The 23950-nt window shown below is 36.9% G+C and overlaps 1 protein-coding gene across 2 annotated transcripts; it reads right to left on the reverse strand.

The window, feature by feature from the left end:
- Positions 1-1735: 1735 nt before the first annotated feature.
- Positions 1736-22815, reverse strand: LOC121422380 (DNA excision repair protein ERCC-6-like). Of its 2 annotated transcripts, none has more exons than XM_041617386.1 (21): positions 22696-22815; positions 19479-19540; positions 18671-18993; positions 17278-17407; positions 15725-15824; positions 14676-15338; positions 14201-14373; positions 13638-13831; positions 13165-13317; positions 12418-12553; positions 11788-11958; positions 11415-11591; positions 10732-10944; positions 10095-10319; positions 9325-9432; positions 8264-8478; positions 6866-7458; positions 6352-6483; positions 5597-5789; positions 5040-5130; positions 1736-3732 (listed from the first exon to the last, which is right to left on the reverse strand). In XM_041617386.1, the coding sequence occupies exons 1-21, from the start codon at positions 22709-22711 to the stop codon at positions 3313-3315; spliced, it is 4488 nt and encodes a 1495-aa protein (XP_041473320.1). In that variant the 5' UTR covers positions 22712-22815; the 3' UTR covers positions 1736-3312. The 2 variants fall into 2 exon arrangements, with proteins under 2 accessions (XP_041473320.1, XP_041473319.1); XM_041617385.1 differs by having other exon boundaries at positions 14676-15341.
- Between the last annotated feature and the right edge of the window lie 1135 nt (positions 22816-23950).

Below are 23950 nucleotides of genomic sequence, written 5' to 3' on the forward strand. Positions count from 1 at the left end.
CACAAATGCACTCCTTCATGCGCGAGTGTTGATTGTGGACAACACTACAATATTCAGCAAGCCCAGAGAAACAAACTTCATTGCATGTAATATTTTATCACCTGACTTCACAATTAAGTAGCTAACATGTTGCAGAACTTGAACTTTAAATGTGTTCATTTTCCGGTGGGATTCACTAACTTTTGAGCAGTATCCATTACCCCACCCCCACAAATATATTTCACATATGGAGCTATATTGGTTATTATGGGGACAGGAATTAAGTATAGAGGGTATTTTTATGGACAATATACAAGACCATAGTTCTCTTACAATTGCTTCAAATATGTGCCCACTATCTGTGCTGAAATGCATTGATTACTGATTTGTGTAAAATACATATCTACCATCCATTACTGTCGTCAACACCTGCATGGTCTCTATAGTGAACTTCTTGAGTTGAAGGTGGCATGACAATAAATCAAAACCAAAACGAAACGATTTCTGATTTATTTAAAGTTTATTGTACATCAATACAATATCAACTGACTTTTCTATCAAAAAGATTCTGAATTGCACCTTACAATTACTGAGATGGTTTCTTATACCACTAAATACATGATTATCAGTTCAAGACAGTCATCTCATATGAGCACATGGGCCCAGTTTCATAAAACATCAATATCAATTTCTATTCTTGATGAAATTACAGTATACTCAACATAATGCTGTGATCTTAGCAGCTTATGTTGTATTACAATTCACAGCAGTTTATGCATTGGTGCAGCTGTTCATTACTGCATCATGGAATAGTGTATTCTGACACACAATAAAGATAATATGTCACATCAGGGCTCTGCATTACAAAGAGTTGTGATTGATCCAATCAATCATAACTCTATGGAAATCCATCAGTGTCATAATTTTTTTCTGCAGGAAATTTGCAAAATGTCTTTTGTAAAAAAAGGAGAACACACCAAATTGTCAAGAAATCAATGAATTTATTGATATACACTCGTATCCAGAATTTTTTTGAACAAACATTCATTTCATATGTTGACTTTGCTGGCTTTCCATAGTTGCGATTGATCTGATCAATCGCAACTATGGACGGCCAGCAACATCAACATGTTTTATTCATGTTTGTTCAAAATATTTTCTAGCTATGATGAATATTCATGCATTGTTTTCTTAAAAATTCACTGTGCTTCTCTTTGTTAACAAAGGACATTGTGCAAATTTTCTGTAAAAAAATTTATGACATTGATGGATTTCCATAGAGTTACGATTAAGTGAATCAATTATAGGTCTTTGTAAGAAGGGCCCTTTCGATTCATCCTTGTACCATGCCAAAGGTGCCAATTTTCAAAGCATATTACACTGATATAGACACATTTTAAACACAATATAATGAATCATTGCAGGCCCCATTTCATAAGCTTTTATTTCTTTTTCAAATGCTCGTAGTTTTCTTCCTTTGCTAAATTTTCTTCTAAAAATGTATTCAGAATTGAAGAAAGCGTATATAGAGTATGTATTTTCAACACCAGAATACCTAATGGACTAATTGACAACTGTAGGTATCCTGGAGGCCATTTACAAAATGTTCACCAATATTATATATTTACCAGTCACTGGAACAAAGTTAAAATATGTTTGTTCAATTTTTTCTGCAACACATAATAACAATCATTTGAATAAATTATTTGTGAAATCTGACAAAAGTTAATTTGTTGAATTCAAATTAGAGTATAGGATAGTTTGGGATTCCCTGGTTAAACCAAGAAAATTTTCACTGAGCACAAGACAACATACCAGTCGTTCATTAAGTCTTCCTCTTGATGCAGCAATCACGTTTATGCAACGTACACTTTCTACATAAATATGTCATTTTTTATTTCATTTTTATGGGGATATTATTAAGTGTCTGTCTGAATGACATCCCCCCCCCGGAAATTGTCTTTGGTGGTATTTTCTTTGACTAAGATCCTGCATGGAATGATATAGATATAAACATTATCTAAAGGCTCTGTCACATTGTTCTATGCAAGCTGTTCATGCAAGCCTTGCATGTGAGTTGGGGGTTACTATTTTCGCTACCCGCAAGTCGCTCGAAGGTCGCCCACATTGACAGTATCTCACAAGCAATTGCCTGTAGGAGCGCACAAAAGTCTGATTTGCCAGCAGAAACGTTTTAAACATGCTCAAAAATTTGTTGCGGGTGATGCAACTCACCCAGAAGGCTTGCACAAAACGATGTAACAGGTCTTCACATTCATTACAACTGTATTATTGTTCGCTGAAAAAAGAGGTATTTGACATTAACGGTTGAATAATTCTGCAAGACTCTCCTAGCAAATCTTTAGGAAATCCAATATAATGGCAAATGATCAAGATGCTAAATTTTGTACTTTCTAAAAAAGTAACACTTCAAGTGAACTGAAGTTAATTATTCTTGGTTAAGTATACATAAAAAGTATCGAAACAAATTACTGCAATACAAATATGGCAATAATTTATCATAAAATGAGAATGCAGAATGATGAAAACAACGTATAGGAAATACAGGTTTGAATACAAAATATCTAAGCCGTGAAAATGAGCTTACATACTTTTTCACCTTTTTCCATTAGGTCAAAGCTATTTGATCAATTGTTGATTTCAATCTGGCAAGGACTTTGTAAATTCATATTCTTTTTTTTTCTGAGATAACATCCACACCAATCTTCTATACCTTAATATCATTACTATTACTTTATAGTACAAATTTTACCCCTCTAGGCTGAGAGCACTTCTAGTACTCATGGGGCCGGTTTCACAAACCTTAACAATTGATCACACAATTGACTTTTACACTTAACTGCACATAATGATCAATGTAACCAAGTGTGAAATTCATTCCAACGATCAATCGTTACAATTTGTGTTTCTGGGCCCAGATCTTCTAAACTTCTCATCCTCGAATTGTTAATCTGCCGAGGCTGCAATGACTACCCAGAAGCCTTTCCAACCTTTGTAACTCCAAATAAATGAATTTTCTAAACATAGGAAGAAGACAGCAACTTCTGGAGGAGTCAGTGTTAAAATTATCAAGAAAAACAGGAAGATGATATCGAAACAAGAGCTAGCAACGGTCCAAACTTAGATTCTTCCCGGAAAGTCTGATTAATTTATCCTGAGGTTGGAGCTGTCTCGGTCTGTAAACGCACAGGTCACTGGTCAGGTAGACATGTATTATGAGGTACAGCATAGATGAATCACACTGAATCAATGCTCAATATGATTGGTCTGATTTCTTGAAAATTAAAATACACCAAAATATCTAGTCTATTTCTATAAAAATTCTGCTTTGAGTCTCCAGAACCCTTCCTTCTGCTGCGTCCTGTGGAAGGTACAGACCTGACGCAGCATTGATCGGAACATCGCCGAATTCGACTTCTCAATCTTGCTTCCAAAGGCCTTTAGCAGCTCGTCAGTTGTTGCCTGCCCAGGCACCTGCGAGTGATTGCCAATGAACTCAACCATCTCGGTCATGAGACCGTCATGTTCCGTTCCCACCGATGCAGTCCTCTGTCTGTCCTCATCGTCGGAAGAGGAGCGGTTGTCGTCATCTTTCTGGAGGTGGTTCCGGGCACGCATTCGATTGAGAAGGCTCTTGGAAGATGGCATGTCATTTGTTTGCTCTGCATCCTCGTTCATGGTCGTTGCGGTGGACATGTCCCCATTGAACACCTTCTTCTTGCCAAACAATTTCTGAAAGTAGAATTGAGAGAAACAGTATACATTCATGTTAGGAAACATAAGATCTTTTAAAATGAACCATTAATGTTTCTAAACAAGGCCCCACTACAAAAAAAGTTACTATTACGGTTACTAAGGTTGCTAAGCATGCAGGGAGAAACTTGAGACTATATCCATTGTTCAGTACAGAGCAGGATGATTCATAGATTTTAGTCATACATGCAGATTCTAACTATACAGTGCGTATCAAAAAAAAGTTTACACTTTGAAAAAGCTCTGGGAATTAAAAAATATACAACATGTGGGTAATTTTTCACATATAATCTTGGGTTTGGGTCTCATCTATCCAATGAAAGTAAAAGTTTTGACAGAATGTTACAATTGAGTGAGCACTGTCCATTTTTGTAGAGCTCGCAGAAATTTGTTTGCGCAGAAATGCTCGTTTTCACGCAGTGTCAAGGGGAAAGGGCGAAATCAAACTTACCCTGCGACACATTTTTCGTACATTTCCCTTGCACTGTTATTCAATTAAGATAAAACAGATACATTCAAGCATTTTTAAACAAATTTGCCACCCAAATTGAAATTTCAACACTTAGTAAGCACAACTTTTACCCTTTTTGTGCCAGCTGGATCTGAGGACATGACTGAATCTAAACAAAAGTTTACATCAGATATCTCCAGCACTTTTTCACTAAGTTTTTGTTATTTAAAAGTGGGTTGACATTTAATTTTTCATTTAATACTTGTTTCTCCACACTTTTTCCAAGCTTGACAATGATTCAAAAAATGAAAATGAAGCCTAATTCATTTTATGTAAATCACAGCTCGGTGTAAATCAAATATTGTCTTGATGGCCTTGGTGTGAGGGCGAGTGGGGCGGGGCGCAATGCACTCTCCATAGTGTATTGGACAAGGAAACAAGTTAAAAGAGGTCAAAGATATCTTCAAATCATTTTTACTTGCTAAATTCTACCTGTTCTTCATGATAAAGGTTTATTTTTTATTCGCATAGCTATTTCAAAGTTCTGCGCAAATAATTTTTCACTAACTTTTCAAAAGTAAGTGGTGCTCACTCAAGCGGAAATATTTTGATAGTTATATCGTCATTTGCTTAAATGGATCTGTACCAATGTTAAAATGTAGAAAAACCTTCAGGATATTACAAATTTATAATTTTACAGGATTTTTCAAAGTGTAAACTTTTTTTTGATATGCACTGTATAGTCCTTTCTAGTTCAAATCATGTAGGGTTTGTATACATGTACTTTTCTTTGTTTTAGATTTGGACAAGAAAACAAATGAGCAGACTGACATACCTTCTTCATTGGTGTTGTATTCTGCTTGGGGACTTCAGGCTTCTCAGAGTTTTCAACCAGTCTGCTGTTACTCTTGCCTCCAAAACGAAGCCTGCGTTTGATGGAACAAAATATAATGGCAATGAGATTTAACTTTTACTTAAAAAAAAAAATTAAATAGTATTCGCAAGAAGTTTGTATAGCAGCAAAATGATAGAGGTTTAAGCAGTGTCTTTTTATATTCCAACCATGTCTAACCATTAATGTATCAAATGCAAATCACTTTTAAAGAATAAAATATTGTCAAGAAACATGTCCATTCTATATGTGTAAAATCAATCAATGGAAGATTCAAATACAATATGGGATGATAGTGGTTTACAATGACAAAGTATATTGAGGAGTATCCCTTTACCACATGTATCCATATAGTACTTCTATCAAATTAAGAAACACAGGATACTTCCTGGTTCCAGTCCAGGACAACATCGATCTGGGAAGAATGACAGTTCAAACCATGATAACAGTGTTCAATATCTTTATGTAAAACTTATATAAAAGCAATAAAGCATACTAACTTGTTTCCTGAAGAACCCCCTGCTGCTCCTGTCCAGGTTGGGATTCCAGAGCTTGCTCTATAGCAACGTCTCCTAGACTGACGGACTGCATTGGCCGCTTCCTTAGCAACTCTCTCCGCCTCGTTTTCCACCAGGACAAAGTCTGGGCTGGATGACTGCATGATGTTGTCATGCTGAAGGGCACTGTGGACACCTGTATTGAATAAATATTGATATTGAATAATGTTAAACTAAATCAGTTGAACCCCTTAATAATTTAACCTTTTAAAAGACTTGTACGGCAAATAAACCTGCTCTGTATAATCAAAGAGCTTTGTAGTTTAGTGGTAGTGTCCCTAATCCCTAACAAAGCACAAATAATTGTATATTAGTACTCAAGCGGAGTCCTAGGTTTTAATACGAGGGCTGCAATTACTTCCAAAAATAACATTTTATAATATACATGTATTAAGGGGGAAAATAACAACCATTCTATACTTCAGAAACTGTTTTCTCTCTTAAACAGATTTAAACATAAATGATATTAAATTGAGTTGTATATTATACTAAAATGAACAACCAAAATCAATTGATAATTTCCCTAATATATGACATTATGTACCATAATGGTTATTAAAAATGACAATTTGTCATCATCTGACAGTGACCAATAAAACCTGGGATTTCACTGATATTGTCATAATTGAAAATTTAGTCAGTGGTCAAAACTTTCATGAAATAATTCCCTGCACTGAGAGACTCCAAATATTACATACCACTTTTCTTGAAGAGCTTCTCAAGGACGTAGTTGTCCTGATCAGCATTCTTGGCGATCTCGTCCTCGTCTTCTGCTCTAGGTGCATAGGCTTTGGTCTTGGCAAGATGAGGAATTTTATGACCATCAATTTCTAAAGGATTATAAGGGGATTCAAATATGAATAAAAAATTAGAAAGTGATAGAAAACATCTGGGAGCTAAATGAGAACTTTAATTCTACAAGGAGAACTTGTTAAATATGAAAGGATCATGGCCTTATAATGCATCAAAATATACTTTCCCGATTCAAATAACTTTATAGATCTGGAGCAGGTCAACTGGGTTCTCTGTGTGTGTGGTAGGTGTTTGACTCATATCTTGATCTGATTCATTGAGAACATTGACAACTTTCAAAAGCTAACATTTTGATGAGGTAATACAGTATTCGATAATTGAAATAAGCATGTAATCAATGAACTTGCACACCCCCTCCCATCCCCCCAGACTAAATACTCAATATTTTGGACTACATACTTGCATCTTTCCTTTTCTTCTTCTTTTTCTCTTTTCTGCTTGCGCTCGAGGATGAGATGGCATGAACTTGAGTTGTTGATGGGGAAGACTTCTCTTTCGATGACACTACCTCGTGACCAGATCTACTGGAGGATCCAACCTCTCCAAGTTGCACTCCAGATTCTCCAACTCTCTTGGGCGATATCACACACTTTCCTTGACAGGCTGCAGAATGGACATGGCCCACCCTGGATGCTGGACCATCGGGAATGTCTTCCTTCTTCACCTTCTTGTCCGCTTCCATCTTCCTCTTGAGCTTCAGCTCCCTCTGGATGACCTCCGCCTGCTTCTTCCTCCTCTCTGCCTTCTCCAGGGCATCTTCCTTCTTTTTACCCAGCTTCAGTATAGGCTCCTTGTTGACCTTTGACCTGGAAGAACTGGGATTCGGGCGAACCTCAGAGCCCGTGCCAGCGAAGATCGCACTGGTCTCGGTGCTCTTGCCCTTGTCTGAGGATCCCAAGGTGAATAGCTCAAAGAGGTCATTGGACTTGAAGAACCGGCGCTGACGAGGGTCTTTGAGGACTCGATTGGTCAGGAATGTCTTGAAGATTTGTCTGCAATGAGAATAATCCTGAATCGTTGAAATTGAGAAAGTAAAGAACCTTCAGCAACTCTGGGCAGCATCTTACAAAGGATCATGATTGATCCAATCAAACTAAACTGAGGAAAGTCAGTGACACCACTGACACCCTTTGTGAAACATGCTCTCTGAATATGACAACTAGTCATGAATTGTAATTGTTTAGGGCAATCAGTATGACCCTACTTGTTTGCAAAGAGACTAGTGCATATGCTCATACACAAAGAATGAGACTGCCTCCTTTCCAGAATTGATACTGACTAAATAAATAAACAATTTATTGTAAGACTAAGCCCGATATACAACTCAAACCATATCACTTCAAATCATACAACAATTCTTGAAGCTTTGTACACTTCAAACTATTTGTATGTGTCTTTATTTCTTCAAAATTCTTAATATGTGTACCTTGATCAGTGTATAATGTACATTTCATGTACTTTTCATATGAAGGCTTGTTCAGACATCAGGACAACCACGCCTGCAAGAACCTTGGATGATAAACAAAAGGTTACACAAAACTATATTCCACTGCTTCGGTGCAGAAAGAGGTGGCCCATGTAAATTTCTTTTTAAAAGATGGCACAAAATATGATATTGTGTGTGTCTCTACAATAATTCTGTTAAACATTTTTGGGGTTTCCAGTGATGAGTTAATGTGTATTCATTGACTTAAGTTGGGTTGGTTGCCACCCCTTAACTGAACATAATGCAAGAGTTTGTGGTTGTAGCATGGGATTAGTGTGATATGTCTTAACTAATCTTTACTTCAGTCCTACCTGTGGTAGATCTTCTCTTCAATGGAGCCAGCTGTAAGCAACCTGTAGATGGTGACCTGCTTGTTCTGGCCGATCCTCCATGATCTTTCCCTTGCCTGTGTATCGGTGCTTGGGTTCCAGTCGGGATCATAGATGATCACCCTGTTGGCCCCTGTCAGGTTCACTCCTAGACCACCAACACGGGTTGTCAGCAGGAACAAGAAGATTCTGGAATCCTGTTAGAGAGGGTTGAGGAAGACATCTGGAAATTAAAGATAACTATACTACATGCCATAAGCATGACTGCAAGTTGAAAAGAGCTGAAGAGTGTTGAAAAAGCTGAAACTGAAAGAGCTCCCATACTTTTGCACTGAGGAAAGTTAACTAAGCTGAAATTCAAAGGCAAAACAACTGAATTTTCTTATTTCCTTTTCTATTTTTGTTTCCAATTTTTCTTTTTAATTCAACTGGTCATGCTCAAGTTGGTACCTTATTTTTTTTATATGCTAAACAACTGCAAGAATATTTATTAGGAGGCTGCACTCTACAAGCTCCGCTTTTTAGCAGCCTCCTCCATTTCCAACCTGATTTGTAATAATCTTGAATATAATTTTCTGTACAGGAATATTTGAAATATGTTTTGTTATTTATATATGTCAACATGTACAGAAGAAACTGTAATTGTTGAAAATGGAAATAAACAAATGAAATGAAATGAAATCAGCTGAAATGCCAAACTCTCACATCCCTGTATTAGTCATTATTCCAAAAATTTCCATACATCATGACAATACACTGCTAATTTGACATCCCAAACCATTTAGATCATAATCCCCCCCCTGGACCACATTGTCATAAAAGCAATTACATTTTTAGATATATAAGAACAAAAGACAATGACATACACAAAAATATACCAAAAATGGATCACCAAAGAATGCATTTAAGTTTGACACCTATTGCAAAAATATAAATGTTCTAAATATTTTCTCTTAAAGTTTTTGCAAATACTATGGCATCAGTACACCTAATCTGAGGGAAATGAACACCTCTCTATAGAATATTTCATGTCATTGACTCACCGAATTGAACTTGGCGATGAGGGGTTGTCTGGATGAGATTGTCGTTGTCCCATCCATTCTCATGTAGGAGTAACGGTCTTTCACAAAGTCTTCCAAAATGTCAAGCATCTGCAAAAATAAATAAATCATAAATTTAATAATATAATATTCTGCATTTATATAGCGCTTAATACATCGGAACGACATCTCTAAGCGCTTTACAGACATGTTATTACCCCGGTTATTGGATCCTTGCATGCCCGCATACAATGTATGCACGTTCTCCACTCCCTGGGGAGCATTCCAACAAGAGTTCCCCCAGACTCCATTGCTAGGCATTCTACATATAGGCTAATTTATTCAAAGAAAGATATGAAGAACAAAGTTTATACCAAATCTTCGTTATGGAGAAGGAAATATAAATGATCACTGTCTATTGTCTAATAGAAAAGCCTTTAACCACAGGACTAACTTCCTATCACAACCAGCCATGATAGATCATTTGGTAAACAACATATCTCATTGCCGAGAGTTTTTTTTTTATTTCAATCCCGACGAGTCTTTCCAAAGAAACAAAATTCAACCCTCCCATTAAGAGCTCAGCAATTTTGGAATGGGAAAGATATAAAGAACAAATTAGGCTCTAATCAAAAGTTTACTGGTTTTATGTCTATCCTTGTAGCAGATTAGCCCAGTACTGAATAAAGCTATCCAATTAGGTCTAATACAAAAATACATTTCATTTCATTATTGAGGTTAAGATGCACAAATTTCTGAAAGGGAAGAATTACCTGTTTGCTCTGTGAGAACAGGAGCACCCGATGATTCTGTTGCTTCCAGAGCTTGAGCAACGATTCCACCACGATCATCTTGCCAGCTCGCTTGTAGTATCCATACCGTTGCTCTTCAGAGAGTTCATCATCAGTGAGGTTCTGATGGCTGAAGATCCTAGGCCCACCGGACACCAGGTCCGGATGGTTGCAGATCTTACGCAGGGTGATGAGACCAGCAAACACCTGAAAGTGGTCAAAATGATAAACTTGGTCAGGAAATCTAAGGAGCATTGATGAGTTACTTTGTTTATTTCAAGGGAAACAGAAAGATTTTTAATACATCAAATTTGGCAATAAGATGCCCCGCTTTCTCAATGCATTAAAAGTGAGGCTTCTCTAAACAGTCAATCTATTAGACCAGTAAAATCATATGGCAGAATTTAAATCGTTCACAAAATAAACCTGTAAAGCAAAATAAAAGATAAAGTACATTAGTTATCATTACAAACATTTTTTAGAAATAATTTGAGTGTCAAATGAGATGACAAATTCCATCTGTATTTATAATGGTTTTGTTACAGGTGGCTTTCTGTAGTTAAACCACAATTTTAGACCATATTTCAAATTAGACAGAGTTAAAAATACAAGCCATTACCTGGTACTCTCCTCTGAGGATTAGGTTACATTCCTTGGAGGCCAGATAATCCTCATAAACTTGGGTCTGTTCCTCAGACAGATGGCAGAACAGAACCTGCTCGTTCTTGGAAGGCAGCTGAAGGGCCTGCTTCACGTCTGCTTTCATGCGGCGTAGCAGGTACGGGCTGATGGAGTCTCGCAGGATGCAGGCACACTTGTATGCAGTCTGGACCTAGAGGAGTTAAAAAATGTAGAATGGCTACAAATCAGAAGATTAGTCAATCAGAATATTAGCTTTTGTATCAAGTTGCGTTGATCAATGATGTCCCATTTCAATTACAAGCCTCCCCCACCGCTCTCTTTTAGTTGCAAATATTAAATGATCTGAACATTCAAAAATGGAAAATGTACAGCAAGATCTTTCTACATTTAATCAGTCAATCTCTAATGAATGATCAGTTCTAAATCAAAATCATAAAGGAGTTCTGGTAAGCTTGTGAATGGCTATGACTAAAGCAAATTAGGCATATCCTCAAAAGCGCAAGCTTGGATTATAGCAAATTTTAGTACACAAATGTACACTTCTTGAACCTTTCACAAATAACACACAAGGCAATTTCTTGCAAAAACAAATTTTGTCATGATTTGAACATTGAGTGTGAACCACAATAATATTTCTAACTGCAAGAAAAAAATCTTTACCTGAACCTTGGAAGCATTGGCATAGCCTCCTTGTACAATTGGCACTGAGAACTGTTGCATGAAGACTGGAAGTGTTCCAAGCTTTCCAGGAAAGACAAAGTCAATCAGGGACCATAGTTCCCTGAGGTTGTTCTGCATGGGAGAACCGGTCAGGATCAGACGATGGGGGGTCCGGAACTAAGTGGGGTTGAAATCATAAAAAGATGCTATTTCATTCGGTCAATACTTAATAATTATTTTCTTTCATCTGCAATTCAATTCAATTTGTTCTATCAAATGCTGTTGTAAGTTTTCATTTCTATCTTACGTCTGATTTTTAGGGGGGTTTGTGAAATGAATGGTCCGTACAGTAGTGAAACACAGGAATAGTTACCTGTTTGCACGCCAGTGTAACCTCTGCATCAGGGTTACGTATCTTGTGACCTTCATCAAGGATCACATAGTGCCAGTTGTACCGATGGAGCATCTCCTGACGTAGACGGACATTGGAGAAGGACGTTATGACAACACCGTGGCAGCTCACCATGTCACGAATTAGAGATTCCTGTCAAATATAAGGCATGAAAATTTCAAATGGCCAATGTACTTGGGTATATGGGGAACTTAAATTCAACTTCAAAAGGGTATAAGAAGATGTTATAATCACTGACCCAGAAGTTAACCTGAATGAAAAGTGACCCACAAAATTCACTTCACCATAAATACCATTGGGCAATTCCACAGGTTGGTCCAAATCATGTAAAGTGAGTAACTGACACATTCCAAAGATTTGCCAGGAGCATAATAGAATTTCCCAAGTTTTGTTTTTATACAAAGGATAGTCAGACTGTTTACTTTGTTGTGATAAGATGTTTAGTTCCTATCAATAATAATAAAGTTACAGCTCCAAGTATGAGTCAAGTTGTCTCCAAATGTAACGTGAGTAACCGTGGAATAGCCCCATTCTTCATCTACACACTAACGTCCAAAGCCATTTTGAGTTTGTTATGATGAGCAGGTTTACCTTTTTGCCAGAATGTGATCCAGACTCATGAAGGATAGCCACTCTCATCTCAGGGTACCAGGTGTGGAACTCCTTCAGCCATTGGTGAAGAACGGTTGCAGGACACACTATCAGGACAGGACCTAACCCTCTGTAGCTGCACTCCCAAGACAAAACAACATAAAGAGATAAAGGGGAGGAAGAAATATTGTTACAAGGACATTCTTTTCAGAGGATGCTGTTATTATTTGAATTTGAATCAGAAATCTTTTTTTTCTAAGTCCATATATTTCATGCTAATGGGGCGTTGCAAGAAACTTGGGATCAATTGCAAGTCTATTTTTGTTCCGGAAATCAAGCATATGCCGTGCAATTAATTGCAAATTTGGGATTGATTGCTAATCTGCTCCATGAAACAAGGAGCGTAATCTGATTTGTTAAAGTTAAAAGTGATCAATCTACTGTAAAATTGTCACAGAATATTTGTGATTGATTGCAAATAATTTCTTGCAACATCCCCTAAGTCTATCGATGTTGCTTGTGTTAGAATACTAGCAAGCTGTAAAGAACCGCTGTCAATACAACGTGATCATAGATTATATTCAATCAGCAGTTCTTAATTCAAACAAAATGTCCGAGTCAAATATATTTCATCACCTCAATAGATTAATTAGACTTTTCATGATTATTCTGTCTTAGAAACTCATCAAACTCCCTAAAAACATCTAAAAAATGTTGCAGATCACCATCTTCTGTTGAAAGACTTACCTAAACCCCTTGCTTGGAAGTGCGCTTGTCCTAAGTCCTGCTAGGAATGCAATCATCTGAATGGTTTTACCCAGACCCATCTCATCTCCTAGAATACCTCCAGCCTTCTGACGATGTAACTCCCACAGCCATTTTACCCCAATCTTTTGGTACCTGAAAGTAAAACATTATCAGATCATCATTACCATCATCATCATCATCATCATCCATCATCATCATCATCACCATCACCATCATCATCATCATCATCATCCATCATCATCATCTTAATCATCATCAATCATCTTAATCATTAGAATCCCATCATCAGTGTGGTCATCATGGGTGTTATAAAATCAATTAAAATGGTAAACTATCATCAGATTATCATAATTATCACTATCATGGTTATATCTCTAAATAAGTTACAATATTTTATCATCATCATCACCTGACAGTCATCATCATTACCATTGTGAATATCATTAAATTACCTGTATAACTTCTTCCAGATCTTGGAAGGGATCTTGAAACCCCCATCCAGATCAACATCATCTTCCCCAGAATCTACTGCCTCAGAATCATCATCTTCTGCATCCTCTCCACCTCTCCTCACCTCCACCAGCCTGCCCTGTTTCCTCATCAGTTCTTTCTTCCTCTCTTCCTTTAACCTCTTGTGAAACTTCTCCTGGTGATTCAATTGAAATCATGGTAGTACACAATTATAACCAACTGATGAAAACTGCTACAATTCCTTTGCATCCTTATTTGCAAAGGCAAAGTGGATTTTTTTTAAATACAAAACTGGTCAAAGTGTGCATCATTCTAGATTAATTCTTGCAAGTACATCATCCCACCATCACCACTGAGCAAATTCTGCTGCTAATGCTAATGTTATTCTCTGTATATGCATATTTTTTTTTCAAACCACCAGCGCAATTACTACATATTACTACCACTACTACCACCACCATTACCACCACCACAGCCCTCATTACAACAACCACCACCACTACAATTAATACAAACCAAGTACTGAGCATCTAGGATAATATACCTGGGTAGAATCGTCTCTCGCTCTCCTGATCTTTGATTCTTGTGCCTTTCTTTCTCTCGCCCCACTCTTTCTCTTGAGTTCTTTCAAGTTTGTGATGGTTCCGTCCGCAATCTGCTCGGCTAACCTTCGCTTCCCGGGACGTGCGTACCTCCGACCAATGACTGGTTCATCATCTTTAACAAAATGGGAAAGAAATAACAAATATACAAAATTGAATATCATACGTGTGCATTGTGCAAATACACATTCAAAATGAATCCACTCCACCAACAGCCCATTGAAATTTGCAAAGGGAAAATATTGCTGTGAAGAATAGATTTGAAGACACGATGCAATAAAGTAGAAGAATCTTACTTGATTAGTTTCCCCAAATAACAAATCTATAGAACGATAGGAAACAAATGAAAGTAGAAGAAAAAGGATCAGAAAAGCACTTGAAGCAAACCCAGAGAACAATAAAAAGATTATGACTAACCGGAGTATGCATCATCATCAAATTCTGCTTCCTGGTCTGAATCAGGACAATATTCCTCATCAGAATCTTCTATGTACCCCTCGTTATCGCTCTCCCAATCCTCTGTTAAGTTCCTCATCTTTGTCCTTTGTCTCTTCTTCTTCAGCGAGGGATCATTCCACTTTTCTTTGACCTTCTTGCGATGTTTAGGCTCAAACTCTATCCGTTCCCTCTCTGGTTTCCTCTTTCCCGGTGACACTGAGTCTCTGGAGCATGAGGCCTTTGCAGTATCCTGTTTGTGAACCTTGTCCTTTTGTCCAGGAGATGGCTCGGGCTTTGGTGTCAGCAACCCCCTGAGGATACTGCCTTGATCACTCTGGGAAGCATTCCCTTTGGCTTTCTTTGTCCCCTTCCACTTGGATGCCTCTTTGTGCTTCTTGTACATCTCAATGTCCTTGCCACCAAGGAACTTCTCAAAGTCTGTGACCACCAGGGACCGTGGCTTTGGCTTGGGTTTCTCCTGCTCTTTGACGGTCAAGAAGGTGCCAAAGGGGGTCATCTCACCAAGCCGGATGAGGCGCTCATGCTCCGTCTCCTTGGCCTGGCTGGGTCCTGGAGCGCTGTTCAATCCACTGCCATCATGGAGTAGTCTCTCATAAGCTGAAGAGCTGCCATCACCCTTTTCTCCTGAGAAAATAAAATGAATTGATGCCAGTACAGATGAAAATATGATTTTGTGCCGTCATTTACCATTTTCATTTTCCACTTCTTTGAAAATCTAAAAACATAGGAGGGAGCAAAGGTATAATGATCTTATTTCATTTGATACTATCTTCTTTAAGAATATGACTGAAAATGTAAATCATTTTATTGTTTCTATAATCTTTATTCCATGTCTGCTTTCTGACACTTTTTGTGCTGATTGTTCCAATAGGTCGCAAAAAAGATACATATATAACTTGTTCAAAATTGATCTTTTACTACATAATAGTATCAGTATTTCACACATAAAATCATCAATTATACATATCAATCATGCCTGTTTTTTATAATAACAAATCTGCACATACCTTCATCAGAATTATCTTCTATATTAACATCATCACTATTCCCTGAGAGTTTAGCAGACAGGACTCTGTGTCTGGCCCGTAGCTTCTTCAGCTGCTTTGCCTGTAAATTAATTTCAATAAATAAATATCAAGAACAATAATAACAAATACAAATATAAATTGATAAAAAATAATAATAAAAAAACAAATAAATAAATGGATAATTGAATAAATAGAAAATAAAATAATCAATAAATAGATAAAAATAAAAAATAACAAAAATACAAAAATATTGAAAAAAATAATCATAACATTAAAAATATAGTATGCCCATCAAAAGCATGGAGCCCAAGACAAACTACAACTACAACTAAATTTTTAGGCCTCATAATAGACAACAAATTATCTTGGAAATCGCATATTGACTCTAATGTGTCGCACAATTTCACGCAATATTGGTGTTATCAACAAAGTTAAGTTTTTTCTTCCAACTTCCTCCCTAAAAATGCTTTATTCAACATTAACTTTACCATATCTAAATTATGGAGCAATTGTTTGGGGAAACACACACTCAACCTACCTAGATAGAATATTGCTTTTACAAAAGAAGGCATTGCGTGTTATTTTCAACTTGTCCTGGAGATCTCATACAGATGAGTTGTTTTTAAACAATAACATTCTAAAAATAAAAACACTGTACCAATATAATTTAGGTCAATTCATGTATCAGTTAAACAATAATATGTTACCACCCATATTTAATTTTTCATTTAACAAAAACAAAACCCTTCACAAATATCCCACACGTCAATCCGATGAATTTCATTTACCACTACCCCGGACCATCCTTGCAAAATCAATTTTTACTTTTGAAGGCCCTAGACTCTGGGGAACTATTAATAGTAACATCAAAGAATCTCCAAGCCTTAATTCTTTCAAATATAAGTTCAAAAAATTTCTTCAAGATAACCATTGAATTTAACTCTTCATCACTCAAGCTCTTGTATTTTTTTAATCAAACATGTTTATCATGTCACGTACACTTATACATCTCTTTCGTTTTCCTGTTGATCGGCGAGGTCCGTCTGTGAGTGCTGGGGCTGGATTCTGGAGACCTTTAATCTCTCTTTTTCTTATTTCCTTTTCTATTTTTATTTCCAATTTTTCTTTTTTTAATTCAACTGGTCATGCTCAAGTTGGTACCATATTTTTTTTATATGCTAAACAACTGCAAGAATATTTATTAGGAGGCTGCACTCTACAAGCTCCGCTTTTTAGCAGCCTCCTCCATTTTCAACCTGATTTGTAATAATCTTGAATATAATTTTCTGTACAGGAATAATTGAAATATGTTTTGTTATTTATATATGTCAACATGTACAGAAGAAACTGTAATTGTTGAAAATGGAAATAAACGAATGAAATGAAATGAAACTACACTGAGGAACATAACTTAAACTTAAGTCACCCAATTTCTACCAATACCAAAAACATACACTTTGCATTAAACCACCATCTCATCTCATGCCCCCATAATCTAGGTTTCCATAAGAAAAAAAAATCTTTATTCTTACTTTGTTTTCTTTCTGTGTTTTGACCGACAGTAATTTCTTCTCCAACTCCCTGCTAATCATGGATGGTACAGAGGGCACTCGGATACTGGATGCTACTTTCTGCAGGTGACGGAACTCTGAACGACACAATCTGTGAAAACATTCAAAACAATCAACAATGAAGTCTTCCGTGGTTGTCTTATATCGTCCTGTACTGCCCATTAATTTGTTGAATCATTTTCTCCCCTACAGTGATTATTGTGGGGCCCAATGTCAGAGGAGCATACCAGAGAAGGTTGGCACAAGTCTCAGATTTAACAAGGAGAGAAGCAGATGATCGAAGTTTGGTTGTTGGCTCTGAGCTGCTTTGGTTTATTCAACCAAATTACCACAATTATACATATGCATGACCTGGATTACAATCAACATACCAACAGTATTAAAAGGAAGGTTAATCTGGTGTAACCTAATGAATATTCAGAGATAAGTAGGCCAATCGGAAGACAGAGAGAGAGAGGGAAAGAGATAAAGTGGGTCAATCAGAAGAGGGCGAGAGTGTCATGTGACAGTTATGGAGGGAACAGTGGTCAGGTGATACACAAATAGAGGAAAAGAGGTTCCTGGTCAGTGGTTGTCAAGGTGAACAAAAGAAGGGAAGATCTATGGTATGTGAACCAGATAAACATGAACAGAAGACAAATTTGGCGATGAATGGAGGTACAGAATCTATTGAAATTAAAGAGGCTAATTTGAAGAAGGTCCAAAGCTTTGTTGAAGGGTCAATAATGAGAATTATACATCAGTTCTTACCAACATTCCAACCTTAGGAAAGTGTTTACTCCCTGTGAAAACTTTTGTTTTGTATTTTTGGCTATTTAGCGCCCTCTCTGTGCCATTCTTACCTTTCTTTCTTTTTTTAAGGACCATTTGGAGTTTTGGACACTTACAGTATCATAAAAACAAAATATAAGAAGCTTCATACAAACATCATGTCCAGAAAATCCATCATTTATTGAATTATTTTTTTAGGTCTTGGACCTTGGCATCCACAAAAGTGTGAAATCATTTGTAAGGGCATTTTAAATGATCAGAATGCCATTATTGTTGGACAGGGCAACTATTTACACATGCGGAACATGTACGCTCCCCCAGACATGTCCATCATTGTTCTGCATCACATGCATTTTTTTTTAAACATAAGATACCGCTTTGCTACATGCTACCCCAGGGTACGGCTTGGTGATCACTCAAGAATGAGAAGTGGTTTTATATGAGAAGAAATAGTATGTGGTCGTTTTTATTTCGATCACCCGATTAACAAAAGAAAATCGCGTATAATTATGAAATACGTCTGCGAAATATCTTATAATAATCATAATACATAAGGCATTTTACAATATTAAGTTAGTTCTACCTGATATCATCCAGCACGCCTTTTAACTCCTTCTCATCCCTCTGCCTGGAGAGCTTTGCCTCCTCAATATTAATGGCTTGGTCCACCTGTTGTAGGACCCCCTGTTCAAACTCCTCCTGGTCAAACACGCTGACACCCAAGTCCTGGAGTTCAGTAGCCTGTTCCGAAGATGGAACGGTGTGGATGAGGGTGGTGTCGATGTGGAAGATACTTCCTTTGGAAGAGGAAGACTTCTTACCGTTCTTTCTCTCATCTCCTTCAACGTTTCCAAAGCCTGATTGAAGGTCATTGCTGATGTTGACAGAGGTGTCTGTATCAATATCCTATGGTGAGAGATGAAAGTACCTGATGTTTATTTACTATTATTTATCATTTATTTCAGCGATGAAAAGTACATCAAAGTGGTAAAATGTCACACAATACAATAATGAACATAACAGAATATAGATTTTGCATCCACTGTAATATTCCGAAGTCAAGTTTAACTTAGCAATGGTCTAACTCTCTGCTACAATAATGGAAAGCCAAACATGTCAAAATTTTATTATTTTTACTGTATTCTTGCCACACATAAATATCTCAGTTATTAATCCCTTACATTTATGAACGGGCACTGGAGTGAAAGCACTGGCAAATTGGACATCTACCATTAGGGATTAGTGGCACAATTGGCTATCCATATTTAACCAACTAGTATTTAGACTAGAGTTTTAATTGAACTTGAGTCCCTAATATGGAGGTATGAGATTACAACTGAGGCACCTTTGTTTTCCCTTTACTGACACCATATTTAGAGTAAGATATTCACCTGTGATGGTGCTGTTGCTTCACCTCCTACAGAGTTACAAGTGGCATCCATTTCTGAAATTGCTGTGGACACAAGAAGAAAATAATGAATGATTTTTTGAAACAGCAAGAAAATAATAAATCATTTTTTGTTTTAAAACAAGTTTTAAATACATGTGCTAGTCTTTGTGTGGAGACCAAGTTGTCAAGCAAAATTTCAATCAGGGCATGTGTGTGCAGACTATCTGGGTACTGCCATGAACCACTCATCCAATGTACAAGGTTATAACATAACCCTGTCCTCAGTTCATAACCCCTGGCCCTGTGTGGTGAAATAAGTGATCAAAGTTTCAATCAAGGTCTGTGTGTGCAGACTTCCTGAGCACTAGTTTGCTGTGAAAATTCTTGACTAAAGTTAAGGGTCAGAATGTGAAGCCTTTAATGCCCGAGTACTGAGGGTCCTCTTACTCAGAAAGAAACAGCAAGTTTTATATGTGCTAGTCTTTGTGTGGAGACCTGTTTGTTGATCAAAATTTCAACCAGGGTCTGTATGTGCAGACTACCTGGGCATCGCCATGAATCCAATGTACAAGTTATAACATAACCCTGTCCTCAGTTCATAACCTGTGGGGTGAAATAAGGTTAGAAATGCTTAACTTGTTTTTTCTTCTTCTTGGGATAAATGCTTTATTTTTGTTTACAATGTCAGTTCATATTACAGCTATTAATCATATACACTGGCTCTAAAGTAAATTCATTTCTTTTAATATTTTTTTTTCTCAATTAAAAGAGTGTTATTGGCATATTTTTTTAGAAACTTTCCATCAATAGAGAGCCCCACAAATACAAGGTAAAAATTATTTTAGCTCTCTGATGAATTAAACACAAAATTATTCAAAAATATATGAAAGTAAATCATATGTGAATGGAACTGAGTTGAACTGTTTTTTGTTAGAAGAATATTTTAAAGATTTTTTTTTTGTGTGTGTTGTATGTTGCATAGACTCACCACAGACAGGGTGGTTGCAGTGTGCAAATACAATGAACCAGTGGACAACATTTAACTGGGTTTAAGCCTCACACCATCCGTAATGAGTACGGAGACCATTGAAAGACCACTGAAAGACTTAAAATTGGTGAGGTCTTACAGCAGTCTTCAAGATCACTGAAATTTGTCATATCTGTGGAATGGCTTAGAAAAACCCCTAAAAGAAACCTGAAAGACTGATGGATATTTCTTGTCTTAAACCTCCATTCCACAGAGAACAAGACCCCTGAAAGACCTTTGAAAGACCATGAATTCTGGTTGATCTTTCAGAGGTCTCTCAATGAATCTACAATGGTCTTTGAGGTCTACAAGTCCTGACCATTTTTCAATGGTCTTCTTGGTCTTCATGGGCTCCAAAGCTTTTTGAAATGGATCAAAACAGTATTACAACAGTCTTTCAGTGTTCTTTCAGCAGTCTTTCAGTGGTCTTTCGATGAACTTTCAAAGGTCTTAATAGTCTTTCAATGATCTTTCTGCAGTTTCTCAAGATTTTTGCGGAGATCACTATAAGACTCATGAGAGATCATTGAAAGATCATTGAAAGACCAGGCAAAGTCCATGGAAAGAATTCTGAAAGCATAGATAATTTTCTACTGAAAATTTCAAAATTCTGTGTAGAAGTTTGGTGAACCTCATGAATTTCTACTAGATGGAAGAAAAAAAATCGAAATTGGTCAACAAATAAAGAAGAAGAGGCATTTTCTGTGATTTCTGAATAAATTTTGCATAAAAAGCTTAAATGATTTTCTACTGAAAATTTCAAAATTCTGTGTAGAAGTTTAGTGAACCTTATGAATTTCTACCAGACGGAAGAACAAAAATAATGAAATTGGTAAACAAAGAAGAAGCATTTTATGTGAATTTAAAAAAAAATTGCATATCAATTTTGCATAAATTAGCATAAAAATTGTTCTGGTCAAAAATTCAAAATTCTTTGTAGAAGTTTGGTGAACCTCATGAAGCTCTACCAGATGGAGGCAAAAAATTCAAAAATCGGTCAACAAAGGAAGAAGCATTTTTGTGAATTTTGAAAAATGTGCATAAATTAGCATATTAAATGAATTTCAAATTCTGTGTAGAAGTTTTGAATCACCCACCTAGTGCTATCATATAAAGCAAACAAAATTGAAATGGCGAAGAAGTAGCATTTTGAAATTGTGGGCGGACGCCACGTCACGGCATAAGCTCATTTGGCCCTTAGGGCCGGATGAGCTAAAAAAGCAGAGAATTAAACTAGATTCTAAATAAAGATCAGTCTGTAACAGGGTGACCAGATGTCTAGTATTTCTCGAGATCATTCTGTATTTAGCTCCTTTGTCCCAGCGTCCCGACAAACCCTTCCCTGGATGCCTATTTGTCCCGTATATCCGAATATTGAACAAAATGTAGTTAAACTTAATACATTTAAAAGTGATGAATTTTCATCAAATAACCAACAGATGACAAAGCAGAGACAACAATAAATTCAATAACTGTAATAAGTAGACTTTTGCAAGTTCTTGATGGAACCTTTATTCTCTCTTTTATTCTTTCTTTCATCCTTCTTTTAATCCAACGTTCTGTTATTTTTTCTCTTTTTCCTTCAATTTCCACTTCACTTTTTTAATTTTCAATTCATCTCTTTTCTTTCTCTCCTACATTCTCTCAGTCACCCTCCCTTTAATTCTTTATTTTTTTCACAAGTCTAACAGTAACACTGACTGAGTCTTAGCCTGCTTTGCTTTGTTGATCTTTTTTTCTTTGTCGATTGTCCCAAATTTCAAAATCTGGTCACCCTGGTCTGTAAATTTGATGTTTGCCCACACCGGTAGCCGGTAGTGGCAGCTCGTTAAATTATTTTTTATTCACCAATTTAATTGCTACTAGCAAAAGCTGCAGACTGGTTTCTAACCGCGCGGCCAGACACAGGTAAGCCAAAGCGAAGGGTTTGGGCCGAGGTCTTATGCCGCAACGCTCGCGGCTTGTTTCCACAACCACGTCCGGCCCGCGGGCCCACAGCCGCAGCCGGCCAGCCGTATAGTATAGGTTTATCAGGGTTGCGTTCACTGTACGTTAATACTGGTTATGTTGACAGTTGACACACAGCTGAAAGAAACGAAAGTGAAACGCTAGACAAACTCCACGATGAGGCCAAGTTCCCGCAGAATTCAGATAACTGTGTGGGAATGACTAATCATGAAAAACTACTTACAGATGGATTCCTCCATATCCCTTCAGATCCAGTCTCTCTCACAAGCAGCAGAATTTTTTTTTACACGGCTTGAGGTTACACCATCTTTTTTATATTACGCAACGCAGCGTAAATGTCAGACTAAACTTGGCGACCATTAGCGCGCAGAGAGGAGGCGAGGATAACGTTGGGTCTCGTTTATAGATTTTTTTTTCTACAAAAAGTATGGAAGTATATAAGAAGAGATAAATTCAACTAAATTGGAACACACAAAAGACATCCTAACTTTGCTAATGACTATCTTAAAAAAAATACATTACGTATCATATGAAAGAGGAAAGTAGAGCCTTTGTTTTGCACTATAGGCGGATCCAGGGGGGGGGGGGCGCTCGAGGGGCCCGCCCCCTAGAGTACCTACTCTACCGCTCCCTCCCCATTGGCAGAGCAAAAAAAAAGGAAAAAAATAAAATAAAATAAAAGAAAAAGAAGGGAAAAGAGAGGAGAAAAAAGAAGAGGAAACAAATTAAGAGGAGTAAGAAGAGTGAATAATATAAGATGAGGGGAATTAAGACTTAGAAAATAATTTAAACATCTTTTATGTCACTATAATTATACACAGTGGGTATCAAAATAAATTACACTTAGAAATAATCCTGTAAATTATCCTGTATTAATCCTGTAATATTTGTAATAATATCCTATTTTTTTTGCCAAAGTATTGAAACAAGTACAGAAGCAATGTAACTGTTGAATAATCTTTCTGCTTGAGTGAGCACCACTTACTTTTGAAAAAATCGTGAAAAATGATTTGCGTAGATCGAACTTCAAAGTTATCAATAAAATTAGGCGTAAATCATGAAGAACACAGGCACCGGCGTTACAGGGGTCGGTGGCTGGGGGGGGGGCAAGAGGCAAAAATTTCCCGGCCATTGAACAGGCGTAATGATGAGGCGACTATTTTGAGAAGGCCAGATATCGCGTATTGGGCAGAATTTATCTTTTAAAAAAGTTGCGAGCAAGCGAAGCGAGCTAGCAAAAATTTTACCTTTTAATTCAAAAGTCCAATTTTGTGATAGATCTTGACATGATATCCAGAAAATAATATATTTCACTCTTCTCTCTTTCCATTCCTTTTTTGTGGTCTGTACGCCACTGCGAACAGGATTCTTTGCGGCAGTGAAGAGTTAAAAAAAATAAATAAAAAATGAGGGGTGCAGCTACAGCACATTTGGTAATAAAGCTGCTTTGAATTGTATAATTAAGTCCCGAGCAAGCG

This window comes from Lytechinus variegatus, chromosome 10 (genome assembly GCF_018143015.1).
Source record: "Lytechinus variegatus isolate NC3 chromosome 10, Lvar_3.0, whole genome shotgun sequence".
In the NCBI taxonomy this organism is placed as follows: Eukaryota; Metazoa; Echinodermata; class Echinoidea; order Temnopleuroida; family Toxopneustidae; genus Lytechinus; species Lytechinus variegatus.